At 45.9% G+C, this 16,204-nt stretch overlaps 1 protein-coding gene across 1 annotated transcript in view; it reads right to left on the bottom strand.

The window, feature by feature from the left end:
• Window positions 1–12,967, bottom strand: part of PPM1D (protein phosphatase, Mg2+/Mn2+ dependent 1D) — a 43,929-nt gene extending 30,962 nt beyond the window's left edge. The window contains exons 1-2 of the mRNA XM_088152284.1: window positions 12,128–12,967; window positions 2,565–2,793 (exon numbers count right to left, since the gene is read on the bottom strand). Coding sequence (XP_088008410.1) covers window positions 2,565–2,793; window positions 12,128–12,566 — 668 coding nt within the window. The 5' untranslated portion in view covers window positions 12,567–12,967. The remainder of the gene's footprint in view (window positions 1–2,564; window positions 2,794–12,127) is intronic.
• Between the last annotated feature and the right edge of the window lie 3,237 nt (window positions 12,968–16,204).

Raw genomic sequence — 16,204 nt, 5'->3', positions numbered from 1 at the left:
AGACAGAACAGCTTGATCTGTGCATAACCCAAAGACACAGCTAACTCTACTCAGACGTGATGCTAACCAAATGCCCCCGCCCCCAAAAAACCAACTAGAACTCAGCAACTTGTCTGAATCTACCCTAGATCTACATTAGGGTAGACTTTGAACAATAGCAGAGCAGCTGACAGGCCTCCTCCGGTGCTTGGCGTGCTGTTAACATCCTCAACCCAGTGCCGGAACAGAGAGCAGTGAAAAGTCAGAGAGCTCCTTTTGAGCCCAGTGGAGAGGAACATCATGAACCAGCACGCGGAGAAACGCACTGTGTTCCTAGGGAGCTTTCACTGTTTCTGTGTCGCTGCAGCGGGACTCGGTGTAATCCTGAGGACTGCTACTTTCAGCCCTCACAGAACTCACCCCTTCGTCTCACTAGGTCAGTGATGGCGAACCTGTGACATGCCACAACGCTTTGGGTGACACACCAGCGTTCACCAACACCCGACAACAACTATTCTCCCTGCCTGAGTCACCAAAGAAACTGAGTTTGTTTTACTCGTATTTCGTTTCTGTAATTATTTGATGTTTCTTTATATAATACATAGCAACACACAGGATTGGACCGATTTTTTAAAAAAATAAATGAATATGTAAAGAATTGTTTCTCTTTTGTTTGGCGGGGGGGGGGTGTGATGCGCCAGCAGAGTCAAGTTAGGCATTTTCCAACTTTTTGACACAAGGTTCACCATCACTACACTAGGTGGAAGCAGTCGGGCCTGATTTGTCCCTGGATGGGAGACCACTAGGAAATCCTAGGGCAGCGAAGTTAAAAATCCCAAAAAATCAAAGTAATAGTAAGTAGTAAGATAAAAGCCAAATGTATGCCATTATATTCTAACAGTAGATCATAAACAATTGAAAAACACAGGGGAAAGACCTGGAGCTGCCATAACAGTTCCTGGAAATTATGCCTCCAACTAGGCTCCTCAATTTTGGGGGCTGATAGGTACACTGGGAACACTGAGGGCCCGTTCTTTATTTTTGTTTATTTTGTTTTATTAAACTACCCAAACCGAAGCGCTCTGGGTGGTTTGTGATAAAACACAGGAAAAGCTACAATCTGAATAAAAACACACACAATCAAATCAAGCCCAATGCAAAATGAATAGACCACACAGCAGCAGGGCGGCCATTCTACATCTAAAACGATATGAATTCAAAGACAATTAACAGCCAATTAAGAAGCCTGGTGAAACTGAAAGGTCTTCATCTGGCACCGAAACGATGCTAATGTGGAGTGCCAGCCTAGTCTCACTGGGGAGGGAGTCCTATAAATGAAGTCCCACTGCAGAAAAGGCTCCCCCCCCTTGTAGAGACCTATCTCACCTCCTTTTGGGGGTGGGGGGATCTGGAAGAGGGCCTCATGAGAAGATCCTAAACTCTGGGTAGGTACGTAAGGGAGAAGGTGCTCCTTTGAGTAACCTGTCGGCACCTGCACAAATGGGCCGCCATGGTGGGGGAGGGAATTCCCCAAACATCCATATGCCAAAAGCTAAACTAGGGAGACAGATCCCCCTGCCCTATTCCGTCCAGCCTCCTGGGGTGTGCTCGACCAACTCAGTGACCTTCCATCCTTCGATTACACAACGAGGCACACTTCCAGACAGAGTGCTGGAAAAATTTCACCGTGGCAAAGACTCCAGATCAGCACTTGTTTTCTTCTTTCTATGAAAATGGTTCACACAATACACTAAGCCATAACATATCTAATTTTGGTTTCACACCTTGCAAGAACCCAAATGCTTTATGCAAGAACCCAGACAAATGTGATTCACTGAACAAACCATTGGGTAAAAATAGCAGCTGAACAGAACACAGGAACCCCTTCAATCAGATCTGGCATAAGGCTGCTCCCAAAACATGTTTAAGGCAAGGAACTGCAACTCAGCAATAAGGGACCTACTTGAATATCCCTCTCAAGTTACAGGTAGTCCTCGCTTAACAACTTCTCATTCAACGACCGTTCAAAGTTACGACGGCGCTAAATGAGTGGGACTTATGACTGGTTCTCATAGTTGAAGCTGTTGCAGCATCCCCGCGATTACATGATTGCCATTTGTGACATTCTCTGCCAGCTTCTCACAAGCAAAGTCAATGGGGAAGCCAGTGGGAAGTCACAAGTCGTGGTCACATGAAGCCCTCGTTTAACAACCCATGGTGATTTGCGTAACAACAGCAACTGGAAGTGCCAGAAGTGTCATCGCTAAGGGGCACAGTCACATGACGTCGCGCTTTACAACCGTGTTGCTTAGTGACAGAAATTCCAGTCCCAGTGACCACTGTTAAGTGAGGACTACCTGTACAATAGTCTGACAGCAGGACCTGGAGAAGATCTTTGTCCAAAGAGCTGCTGGCAGACAAAGCGAACAAAATTGGATTAAAAGCACAAGCACCATGTACGTTATTTAGCACAATGATGCCATGATGCAAGTGATGTCATCCTGATGTTATCATACCTTCTACCAGAGGCCTATTATAATAAAGGTAAAAAGCCAGATTTGGAACAAGTCAGCTAGATTTGTTACCTGCCCCCAAGACCTTCAATCCGCTGTCTCTCCTTCGGGAGCTCAGGTTTGTGATCCTGTGTCACCTCCACGGCCCGGACATAGTCATCTTTGGGGTCATCCTGGACTCCAAGAACCACACCTGAGTCGCCGACATGAGCCACGTACATCTTTGAACCCCTGATAATTACCACACTGGCTGTCGTCCCTGATGTGCTCGGAAGACCTGTCAGAGTCTTGGGCCATTCCGCTGCAAAGAGGGAGAATAACTGTAAGTTACATAAATACTACAAAAATGTGCAAAATAAGCACAAGCAGATGGATAGGCATCTATTTGCTCAGGATGAGTAAGAATACAGGTAGTCCCTAGTTTAAGAGCAAGTTCCATTCCCAAGATCTGTCCTTAAGTCGAATTTATATGTAAGCTGGAACAGTATTATATAATATATAAGTAGTATTGTGTAATGAAGTCAAATCATTACGTATTTAACTCGAATTTTGCTACAACAGGCTCCGTTCTTAACTATGGATCGTCTGTAAACCGGGTTCTTAACCCGGGGACTACCTGCGTTCCACGGGAGACCAACTTTCAAATATTTCTCTCATTTTCTTTCAGATTGTCAGGGTTATCCTGACTAGTGCTTAACTGTGACTTAATGGGAATAGATTTGACCAAATATCCAAGTACAAAATCCTGTATTTTACGAGGACTAACAGCTACTGATATATTTTCAACATTTAATTTGCATCCTGCGGAGATCCAGAATTGAAGTAAAAAAACACAAGGGCTACCGAAAAAACACGAGGGCCATCTATTTATATACTCCTTCAACTGGGCCACAGAAAATCTGTTTGCTACAGAGCCTAATATCGTACAGCACGTTCGACTGGAACGTATTTAAGTCATAAACCCTTCACCCACCTCGTTAGGGCTCGTTCTGGGGCCCTAAGAGTGCCAAAGATGTGCTCCACTGCTAAGCAGGGACTAACTTTTCAAAGCTGTGAAATGCTTCACAGCACACAAGGCACAAACGTACCTCTTATCTATAACTCTTTAAAGCAGCTATATCTTTTTTCTGGATCATAGGCAGCCACCTGTTCTGAGAAAAAGAGGTGGCTGTTTTAAAGACTTGCAGGTAAATGCTACATTCTTGTTCCTGGGTCCTTTGAAGCACTTATCTGGAATCTAATCTACACAGCCTATTTGAATCTTGCATCACATCATTTTCATACTGAACCATGAAAGAAAACATCTTCGGGTAACTGGCTGGATCTGTGCGTTGCACTAAAACAGGGACACACATCTTCTTTTGGCATGAAAGCTGCTTTTTCAGCTGGCTAGGAAAATAATACTCCACAAAGTGGATGGGGAAAGGACCAAAGAAATGAGCCAGGCCAGGCAAAACAAAATCTAAAACTGGATTCCAGTGTAATTAAAATTTAATTTTAAATGAAAAACAAGCTTGCTTTTATATTATTCTATTTTATATTATTCTATTTTTGATTCTTAGTTTACAGTTTCAGTCTTCATATTAAAAACCTTTTATATCATAATATTAGTGCCTCGATATTAGTGCTAGCTTTTAGGTACTCATAAGTTTCATTGTTATTACTGAAATTTTTACAAATGTTATTTTATATTGATCTATGACTGATACAAATTCCCCATCTATTTAATTTTAAAATTAATTTTACCCTTTTGACTCATTAAAAGTTAAAATCCAGTAACCATTTTTGAGAAGGCTCTCTGCGGACCACATCAAAAGCTTTGAGGGTGCTGCATTAATTCATATATCATAGTTTTCAAACCTTAAGGACTAGATTCACACATCATGCCCAGCTAAAATCAAACCACAGGATGGCTTAGAACAAACTGATAAGCCATCAATAACATGGCTTGTTTGTTGGCTTCTTGGCTTGGTGAGATCCATGAACCCACCTCCTGAAATGGGAGAAAACTAGTCCTAGCAGAAGAAATAAGATTAAGCTAAATAAATTCATTTAGTAATAGCTGCCCCATTCTTTTGCAAAAATTTGTGCCATCAGGATTTACATTGTTTGCTGTTTATTATATTATTTTTATCCTTATTTTTGTTGTATGAGTCTCAGAGCCATTTGGAGTGGAACACCACAGAAATGTCAGCAATAACCTAATAAATAGGCGATTCTTTTCCAAGCAAAATTTTTCCAGAGTTCTCTTTAGCAAGGTTTATTAAGATGGAAGGGAGGGGCTACAAGAATTCCAGCTGAATTTCTTTCTAAAAGTCTTCCTATGAGCCAGTTAGGAGGCAGGTCTCTTTGCTGATAATGGGGAAGCTTAGAGCTGGTTCTTTATATAACAGTCACAAGAAGTTTCTGGAAGCCAACTCTTATGGCATCTGTCAACCTTGTCTATACTCAAAAGTTGAGAAGGACCAGATCTTGTTAGCATCTAGATAGGAGACCATCAGGAAATACCACAGTGGTAAAAAGATTGGGAAGTAAAGGGGAAAAATTGTCCCTGAAGAAAGCAATACCAAAGCATTTCTCTACTGCTCCCAAGAAAATCATGGTTGTGTTTATGAAGTCACCAGACTTGGCGTGACATGGTCCAATTTCAAGGAATCATTTAATTCTTATAATGCAAGTATCAGTCGTAGAGAAAAACCATGATGGGAAATCCATGTCCTCACATGTTGAGGTAGTACAACTCCCATCAGTCTTCTTCACCAGCCACACTGTTTGGGGATTTTGGACATTATAGTTCAACAAAACCTGGAGGACCACAGGTTCCTCATCCAGGAGGACTGTTGGCCTACCTGCTTTAAAAATTGTTCAGTCACTATGTTCACACACGGCACTAGGCCATGGTTCATTTACCGCTCAATCTACTTGCAGTGAAACTGCAAAGTGATGCAGTTTGCAGTGATGCGAAAATGATGACCTACACCAGGCATGTGTGTGTGTGAAAATATTCAAGATGGCACCCATGACTACATAATCAAAGCCACTTCCCTTTCTTACATGTGTTGCTTATACATGTCACATATAAAAGGGAAGGGCTTCAACAGGGTAGTCACAGCTGCCATCCTGACTTTTTTGACCCCACCCATGGATCCCCTGACCCACCCACTGACCCCATCAGGTAACTGCCTTGATTATATACTTGCATCCCATGCCCCCACCTAAGTACATCAATCATGGCATTTACTTTCTTTTAGCAGATGCTCATGGTCCATGATGAACTCCTAAGTTCACATGTCATAACTATATCATGGCTCGTGATATAACTAAGCCATGATGTTGGTTATACTGCAGGCACAGACCTCTAGTAGTATTCCAGAGATTGCTATCTACAGCACTCCAGAAGCATAGCCAATAACAAAGGATGCTGGGAACTGTAGTTCAGCAACTTCTGGAATACCACTGGTGGCCTCCCTTGGCTTGGTGTCCTATGTGACTGGAAGCCCTGAAATTCACTCCTATAGGAATGTTTGGTCTCTGCTGTTATTCTTAATTCTCTTGGTTCTGAGATCCATTTAAAACTTGTGAATACCCTCTCCAAAAGCCAGGTTTGCAGAGTTGCTGCTGCTCATCTCTGAGATTTGCAGTGACAAGAAGGGTCTCGGATACACGAAACAAAAAATGGTTTCCTTGCCTTGGGATACATTGGCCTGGCATGAGCCAAGAGCTCACGCAGAAGTTTTCTCAGATCAGCTCAGGAAAATCCAACTAGTTGTAGGCTTCTCCCTTGGAACTCAAGAAGGGTTCTTCCCACTTGCTACACTTTTCTTCCCATCTCCTATATTCCTCCCTGTGGTGAGCATGAAGAGGGCAACCCTATACATGTCAGTACAGAGTGTCTAGGGCAGTGTTTTTCAACCTTAGCAACTTTAAGATGAGTGGACTTCAACTCCCAGAATTCCCCTCATCTTAAAGACCAGAAGCACTGGTCTAGGGCAGCCTTTCTCAATTGAAGTTCTGCAAGAGATCATGACTGAAAAGAAAAATAATTCTCTACTCAAAAGAGCATTGACAATTATTGGATTACTACTTACAATTTACGGATCCCACTAACGTACTATGAAATATAGATATACGTGTAGTAACTTTTAGGCAAGGTTTCCTTGAGACCTGAAAACTATTTTAAGAGTTCCTCCAGGGTAAAAAGGTTAAGAAAGGCTGATCTACAGTTTTCTCCCCTCTAGGCTCTTTGCACACTTAGGTACCTGGAGCAAGCCAAGATGGGGTCATGGATGTCATGACATCACTGCGCAAATTCCATAATTTGTGTCATCTGTTCAAAGGTGTCATGAGGCATATGATGTTGTCCCCTTCTACCACATGGACATCTATGTTTGTACAACACATTCACTCAGCTTTTCTCAATTTAGCATCCTGGAACTATCTTGGGATTGTGGCTTCAGAACAATCCTGCCAAAAGAATTCATCCATTTGCCTAGCTTCACACAACACCATCTCCCCGAGATTAGATTGGCCTTGCTCCTGTTGGCCTTCCATGTGGCCTTGAAAACTTGGTTCTGTGCCCAAGCCTGGGGCCCTGGGCATACGATAGAGCCCTTCTCCTAACTGTGGTTGGATGACGCCCAAGCTCTGTGTGCTTTATTTTTATTTTTTATTATTTTTATTGTGTATTATATATATTTTATTTATTTTATTGTAAGCCACCTGGAGTCACATAAAAGTGAGATGGGCAGCTATGTAAATCAAGTAAATAAATAAATAAAATAAAACACAGCAAACTGTAAACTAACACAGGCTAGTAAATCACATTTCAGGCTAGCATATTTTGGCAGTCTGAAACCCTTGCAAACATTTCTAGTTTTTTTTCACTATCCTTAACATCCTTCTCTGCAGTTTGTCTGAATCCAGGGACCTCCACCAGGGTGGTGCATATGTGTGTGTATGTGTCAAAAAAAAAAAAAGATGGTGGCTAGAACTACACAATCAAAGCCCTGCCATGTTTTTCATTCGCAAAGTGTGCAATGCACATAAAAAGGGGATGGGGCTTTAATTGCATGGCTGTGGCCACAATCTGTACTTTTTTGATCCCCTTGCGTCAGACAGCCCTGTCTGAGTCCTTAAGTGTGGACTGCAGAGCGGGATATTTAACATAAGATGAGGCAGAACTAATGCAAAATACAACAGAATGACTATTTCCCGGGAAGTAGAAACTACAGCTCTATAACTAAAAACCGAATTTGCCTTTTTCGCAGCCACAATACGCTGCTGACTCATATTCATATTTTAAGTAAACTAAATTAATTTCTATTTTTTTAAAGCCCAAATTTAAAAGAATCCTTCCCCAACATGGATTTTAACCTTCAAAGGCTATGCACTGAAGGAATATATATTACTTAATGCATCAGTTGTTATTTTATTGGCCTTTTTTCTGCACTATTTATTTATTTCTCTATTTATCATATTTACCTCTCTTCAAATCAGACTGCAAAAGCAGGAAAAATCTGACCACGGCCTCAAGAACCCTGGGATGCACAAAGTTAAGCCCCCAGTAAAATCAGGACGTTACTTAAGGGTACCTTTCCCAATTCTGAGTGTTGTAGTCCCAAGGTTTCCCAAGGCAATGGCGAGTCCCTGGATTGTCAAGGCGTGATTTAACAGGCAGAGACCGAAGTGACAGGAAGCAATTAAGGGAGGCCCAGCAGACAGACCCAGTGGGCTTAGGGTGCATTCATCCTGTTGAAACTATAACAAGATTTAGCATTTCCTCTCCTTCCTCTTCCTCCATTGCATTGCTTCACACACTCGCCTAACCCTAATGTGGTGTGTCTGGTTTATTGGGGCATTCTGTACAAACCCAGCCTTCGTGGCTCATTCAAGAAACCACCAGGAAGAACAGCATGGCTTAGCACGAAGCAAAACACCTCCTCTCTGAAATCCTAGCACCCAATACTGAAATACATAATTCACACAAGCAAAATACAACAGAGTCGGTTTACATTAATTTAAGCTCGACCCTAAGCTTGCACGCATTGTTCTTGTTCTCTACTCCAAATTCTGAAGTTTACAAACTGTCACATCTCTTTTAAACACAGTTTGCCCATCATTCTAATCTAGCTAAGCATGAATCCTTAGGAAATGGAAATAAACCAGCTTTACAAAGCTGGCTGTATCTACTAACAATGGTTTTAGACTTAGTAAAGCAATTACTTGGGACTGAAATTCAAACCTACTGGCCACTGTGGAGTCCGTGGGGTTCTCTGAGCTTGGTTGCTTTCTTGCAAATGTTTCGTTACCTGCTGAAGATGTTACCTAGCTGGGTAAAGAAATGTTTGCAAGAAAACAACCAAGCTCGGAGAACCCCACGGACTCCACAGTTCAACCCTGAACTACAGATATTCTCTTCTATTGCTACTGGCCATTGCCACATACAACACTAAGCCATAGCCCGTTCAACTAACTAGAATGGGCTGGTTCACAGGGCACATTAAGCTAAAAACAAACTTTCATGGCTTAAACTTGTGTGAGACCCTGTCAATACATAGAACCAGTAAACTCCATGACCAGAAAATAGAACCAACCCGTGGTGTCTGAGGAGGTCAAAAACATCAAGATTACGGTCATGACAATGCAATTGAAGCCCTTCGTTTTTATATAAGTTGCAATGCAATGAAAGGAGCAAGGTTTCTGCAAGGACCACCATCTTTACTTTTTTGACCACCACTTGTTGACTCTTCCAAATGTTGGACGACTGCCTGGGTTACCACTCCATGTCAGGCGAAGCTGACCTAGGACCATAAAAGACCTCATCTCAGAACATTTCTGGCACCTCAGTAGCGTTGAGCAGTGCCCTGCAAACTGCCATGTTATTTTCCCACAATGCATCACTCCAAGACAGCCAAAACAGCCCTCACTAAAAGTTGTCACTTCAATTCCCGAGACCCATGCTAAACGTGGGGTGTTCCGGGGCATTGTGGAAAATTTAACAGGACAACTAGAAACTACTAGTTCAGATAAAATTGCGGTTTGGTGTAGAAGAACTTTAAAAAATCATGGTCTTCAATCTCAGCTGAGGAGTGAAACTTGAGAAAGCTGAAATCCAACCATACTTCTTTCTTTATCAAAAGCCTACATTGGTTATATGCACTTGGGCCTCTGCCCATCCACGCCCCCCCACTACTAATTCATTCCAGGTTTGTTTTCCAGCTACGGGCGTCTGCAGCCAATTTTGCAGGACACGGTTTCTACAAAGCATAACCAGGAAGCTCGAGGGCCAAAAGGAAAGATAAAATTACATGTATGAGCTCATTTTGGGACATTCCTACATACAAGAAGTCCCCGTAAAATCAGCGGAATGAAATTCTGAGTAGACAGATAAAGAACGGAGCTATACAGATACCCTCATTTTTTAAAATCAACGTAACCCAGCCAACGCTTGCCTTGGACAGGCAGCCCAAAATAAAACTTACAGTACAAAACACATCGTCAACAATGCCAAAGGTGGGACTTCCAAGATGATTTCTTGCTAAAAAAGTCATGAGATCATTATTTATTTAATTTCATTTGGCAGAGACTATAAAGTAGCATAAACCATTTCCCACTTAAAAAAAAAAAAAGGCCAGATAGAAAGCTGCATGAGTTTTATTTTTTCTTTACTTCAGTGCATTACTGTAAAAGGTTTGGGAACAGGACTGCTTTTATTCATTTTTAATGAAAGCTGAGAATTCAGAGCTGAAATCCCCTTCGGGGACATTATAGGCCAACTTCACTTTCAACCTCATTCAGCTGAACCAAAAAAGCCATCGCACCAGATCCCATCCACTTCTTTCAAAAGAGGGTCACGTACGGACTTTGTCCAACACCCAAAGGAGAGGAGAGATCCCTACCTGTGCAACCCCTGAGTAAAATAATTCTGTGGGTCCCAAATGTCCCAATCATAGAGAAAATACTACTGTACTGGGACTTCTGTACCGGAACCAGTCATTTCCATTTGAGCAAACCAGCAAGATCCAGCACTGCGCTTCCTTGAAAGTGAGAATGTAAGAACTACTTCCCACACTCCAAGTTCCCGTATTTTGGGAAGTCTATCCTGACTTGTACGGATTCAGAAATTCATCCTACAGAGTTCAACAGGACTTACAAGTTAGAAGAACGTACAGCGTGACTCATACATTTCAACTGGCCCTAATCTTCATTTGAGCATGCATAATTTGGGGCAAGAAATCTTTTGGCATTCAATATGGGAGTAAATCTTGTTCTCTGAAGAGCACCGTGGCTGGATTCACACATGACACTAATATATTGAAAAGAACATAACAGTCGCTAGATTCTCACAATACACAAAGCCCAAGCCAAACCACCCCATTGTGTCTTAATGCAATATGGAGTACCCAGCCCTGGACAGAGAACATGGCTTGCGTATAACAGTTCTCAGATTTGATCTTAGCCAAGGAACAGGAGGTGAGACAAACGAAGACATTCAGGTCACGCTAGACGTTCCATCAGAACCCAAAAAGGCTAACTACGAATGAGGCAATATAAACCGCCCTCTTTCAATGAATAACTTTTGTTATTTTGTTAACTACTGTGGGGGAGATGGGCAGGGGAGAAATCTAATAAATAATAATAATAATAATAATAACTTTCACATGGATTGGATCCATAATGCTGGTAAGAAACCCCAGAATTTGTGTCTGAATTGTGCCCCGAATGTTAGTATTTGGACACCCAACATATCTGGAGGGTAGGAGGCAGGGGAACTCTGATTAAGACAATCCTGGGTCAGGTTCTACAACCAGCTTTGTAAAACGCAGCTCTCCCTCCTGCCCCTGAATTCAAGGGGTTGCTTCTAGACCCAACCTACAAGTAGGGACAGGCTACATGTCTGTTCACCAGCAGCCCACTCCAGAAGGCCACTGCAAAAAACAGCTATTAAACACCAGCTTATAATCAGATTAATTGCTGTCTGAGTTTTTACTGTGCAATATGTATTTTTTGCTTTGTAACCCCCACTGAGTCCAGTGGAAATGGGGGATCTCTGAAACCGTGGAGTCAGTCCATCCGTCTCTCCCCAGCTCTTTGTTTTACACGCATCCAGCTGGCTCAGGATAATGGGCAAACACCACACAGTCTGCTTCAAGCCCACAAAACGGCCTTAAGCTACTTCTGCGGACCCGAACTTCGCGTATCAGATGCCCCCCCCGAAGGCAAGCATGAACGCACACAACGCGAGAGAGACGCGGGTGTGCGGAAGAGCCCCGCGGCAACCCTTTAAACCCGGGGACTCGGAAGTAAGTTTCGCTGGACTGGATAAATAATTAATTAATTAATTAATTAATTAAATAGCACACACAATGTAGGGAAGGAATCAGCCGGCACGCCCGGGCGCTCAGCGAGCGGCAACGTCGCGTTTCCCTCCTGGCGGGGGCTGCCACTGAACTCTCTGGGCCTTACTCTCGAGTAGGGAGGGCCCGGCTGCCGAGGGCGCCAGGCTGCCGTTCCCGGGGGCGCCGAGCCGAGAGACGGGAGAGCGCCCAGGCAGCCAAGGCAGGCGCCCCGCGGGGCTTACTCGCGAGTAGGGCGGACGGGGAAGGGGCATCCCCCCGCCCGCCCGCGGCACTTACGCAGCTTCTTCCACATGGCGCGGTGGCAGGCGAGGAAGCCCTTGCGCAGCGCCGCGCAGACGGCGGCCGGCTCCTGCGAACGGAAGCCCTTCTGCTTCTTGATGAACGCCCAGAGGTTCTCCCGGGCGAAGTGAGCCGCCTCCCGGCCGCCGTGCCCGTCGCAGACGGCGAAGAAAGCCACCGAGCGAGCCGAGCCCGCGGCCGGGGGCGCCGGCGCGGAGGGCGCCGCGGGCGGCTCCGATGGCGCCCCCGTCGCCGCCCGGCCCCCGGCTGCCCTCCCGCGGCTCTCGCAGGCGGCGGCGGCGGCGGCGGCGGCGGCGCCCTCCGGCTCCTCGGGCTCCGGCTCCACCAGGATCTGGGTCACGTCCTCCATGTACTTCCTGCCTCCCTGGTCCGAGAAGAGGCTCACCCCCAGCGAGTACAGACCCTCCATGCGCATGGAAGCGGGGATGCTTCTCCGGAGCGCGCCGGGCGGCAGCCGCCGGCCTCTTCCCCGCGCCTCGAGCCTCGGGGAGCGGGAGCGAGAGCGGGCGCGGGCGGTCGGCCGCTCAGGCCCCGATCCTCGCTTTCGCCCCGGCCGCCGCGGCCAGGACACTTTTTCCCTCGCGCCCTCCTTATTGTTTACACGCGCCGGGAAGGAAGCAGCGACGAGCGGCGGCGGAGGCGCTGTTCCGACATGCCTTCCTCCTGCTCCTGCCCCTGCTCCTCCTCCTCCGCGCGCCTGGAACGCTGGCGAGGGAGCGACGCGGAACAATCGCCGATGGAACGCTCGGGAGCCCGACGTTCCAGGACGAGGAGGAGGAGGGACCCCCCTCCGCCGGGCGCCGCTCGCCTACAAAGCGCGCCTCCCGCCTTCCCCGCCTGCGCTCCGCCCCCGCCCGGGGAGCGGGCGGCCCCCCTTTCCCTGCTCGCAATGAAAATAAAGCAGCGTTTCCTCGTCTCGGTCTGGCGGTTCGGCTCCGCAGAGGCACGGGGTCCGAAGGGGCTGGGGCTCGCCGGGGCGGGCCTAGCGGTGCTCCCCGCTGCCTTTTTTAAAAATGCATTTTATCTCTGGTGAAGTCTTCCGCGGAAAAGGAACCGTGATGAATGGCGGGGCAAGTTCATTCTCCCCTGATCGCAAGAGAAACGGGGTCAAAGTACCAAAGCTAATATTTGGTACGGGAGGAATTGTCTCACTACTTTCACCGGATCGGGTATCCCCTACCTTGTCCCGTTTGATTCCTGTTTCCTGAATGAAGAACTTCAGATTCCTCTCTTCTCATCCCACTTTTAACATCAGCCTCATGCTGAGGGTTTTTTTCTGTCTTCCAGAAGTAAATATTCCACTCACTTTTGCTCCACTCTGATCCTCTGGAGTCCTTGGGGTTCTCTGAGCTTGGTTGTTTGCTTGGGAGTGTTTCGTTACCGGCTAGGTCACATCTTTACTGGCGCTGAAGCTGTTCCCTAGCCGGGTAATGAAATGTTTGCAGGGAAACAGCCAAGCTCAGAGAACCCCAAGGACTCCAGGGTTCAGCCCTGAGCTACGCATATTCTCTTCGATTGGTACTTCGATACTCCTTCCATCTAAGCTCAAGTCATGAATAAAAACATTCTGCCTTGCTTAACATTAAGCCTTGCAGCACCACACTGCCACAGGCCTCATGACATCACTGTGCAGATGAGATGAATTGCATCACTTGCATCAGTTGTATCGTGACATCACAGCATCTTTGGCATCATGACAGTATTTATTTATCAAATGTATATGGCCGCCCATTTCACACAAAGTGATGCTGGCGGCATACCATAAAACCAACTATTAAAACATTCTAGAAAAGAACCTTAAAACTATTAAACATAGATAAAAACAAGGTAACGAGAGGGAATGCATCAGACTTACACGAGGTGGGTGCCGCAGCAAAAAGGCTTGTCTCCTAGGACCTGGCAGATGGGACTCTCCTGCCGTATGACATCACTTGTCTTCTGTAGACCTTCCTCTCCTTTGCTGATGGACCATTAATGGGCATTCTTTAATTATGACGCCAGCAACACGTATGCTTTGTTGTCGTGCCATCTAAACCAGTGTTTCTCAGCCTCAACAAGTTTAAGATGTATGGACTTGATGTGTGCATGCTGCCTGGGGAATTCTGGGAGCTGAATCTTAAACTTGCTGAGGTTGGGAAACACTGATCTAGTCCATGCTTCACCAGCTTTTATTTACAGGTAGTCCTCAACTTACAGCCACAATTGGGACTGGAATTTCCATCACTAAGCGATGCAGTCATAAAATGAGATGTCATGTGTCTGGATCACTTAGTGACAGCAACCCTGGCACTCCCCACTGTCATCATTAAGTGAATTCCACCAGCCAGGGACCCACCCCAGTCCAAGCCATTCTGGGCTTGGTCCCTCCCAGCCTTGAGCCTCAGTAAGGTAACGGACTGCTTCCAACTCCCCCCACCTGCGTATCTTCCCCCATCTCTGCCCTTTTGGCTGCCCTGCACCCTGCCTTGAGGGGTGGCAAGCAGCCCCAGTACCACACGGCTCTAGGGCTGCCCGCCACACTGCGGCTCAGAGACTTCTTGGCCCTCCTTCCCCCTTCCCTCACTCGCACACACGCACCGCGCCCTCCTTTGCTCGCTCACACGCGCCAGCACCCTCTGTCCCTCCTTTGCTCGCTCAGGGAATCTCCAGGGGCGCTTCTGGAGTGCGCTCTGCAGCTCACGTTGGAAGCTGCTAGCCATTTGTGAGGCTTTCTCCTTCCTCCTGCAGAGCCCCACCACCACAGTGCAGCACAAAGAGGCTGCAGTGCCTGCAAGCAAAGAAAGACCAGATGGGTGGGGGAGACTTGCATGAGCGACTTGCCATCTCCCCCGCCGGCTTCCCCATTGACTTTGGTTATGGGAAGCCAAGAGGAAAAGTTGCAAACGGCGATCATGTGATCACGGGGTGCTTGGCAACCAGTCATAAGTGCAAAGATGGCCAGATTGCAATCACATGACCACAGGGGTGCTGCAATGGCCATAACTTCGGGGACCAGTCGTAAGTCCATTTTTTACACCATCTTAACTTCAAATGGTCACTGAATGAATGGTTGTAACTCAAGGACTACCTGTATTTGTTGGTTTATTTACTTATTTATGCCACACCAATTGTCAACCAACTCGAATCCAAGTGTCATGTAGCACTTGGTCAGATGCTTTGCCGGAAGCAAAATAGACCCCACATCCAATACACGATGCCTTCTGCATACACTGACAGAATATCCAAAAAAATTATTACATGTCTAATATTCCATATTTTCCCACCACTTGCTCCCAGAGGGGGGGTTTGTTTGGCAGCTTTCAATCCCACCTTTCCTTCGGAATTTCAAGGGACGCATGTTGTGTTCCCTCCTGTTGCTATTTTTCTGTGAAGTACAGGAGTGTCAGCAGGAGATGTTCAAAAAAGTCAAGATGGTGGTGTGATGGTGCAATCAAAGTTCTGCCAATTTTTATGTGTGTTTTTATGTTTGGCGGCACCATCAGGGCCACCATCTTGACTTTTTTGACCGTACCCTGCAGAACACCCCAGGTGAAGTAGGCTGGGCTCAGAGAGATGGTGCCTGGGCCAAAGTCACCCTCTCAGATTCTGTGGCTGAGGGGAACTGGGATCTGCCCCTCCAGGGTAACAGAAAAATATGATTATTTCATGTTCTTCCTTTCTTTGGATGTTTTTTCTGGTACAAAGAAGTGAAAAACGATCAGCGGGAAAAATACATAAAATAGGCCTCTTGAATGAGGCAGAAACAAGCAATCAAAGCCTTTGTTAGAGAGATAACTTTGGAGTGGAAGCACTAAGATTCCTCTGTCTGGGAGCACACAAGACATTTGGGCTATGTCCACATAAGCTAGAGTTTGATAAACCAAGGTCTCTTTTATAAACTGTAGGGGCTTTTATAGGCCTGCTTTATTATTCCCCAAACAGCTTTTCCTCCAGATGGGGATCTGTACAGAAAGTGAACACACACACAAAAAACAGACCAGCGAGAAACCCAGGAACTCTACAAATGGATAGCGAATAACATTCAGATCTACATAATTACACAAATGGGTCGGA

Source organism: Python bivittatus, unplaced genomic scaffold (genome assembly GCF_059951505.1).
Source record: "Python bivittatus isolate LINGU-HERP-01145 unplaced genomic scaffold, Pbiv_v1 ctg000690_np1212, whole genome shotgun sequence".
Lineage (NCBI taxonomy): Eukaryota > Metazoa > Chordata > Lepidosauria > Squamata > Pythonidae > Python > Python bivittatus.
The sequence above is the reverse complement of the archived record's forward strand: the minus strand, read 5'-3'. Positions and strand labels throughout refer to the sequence as shown.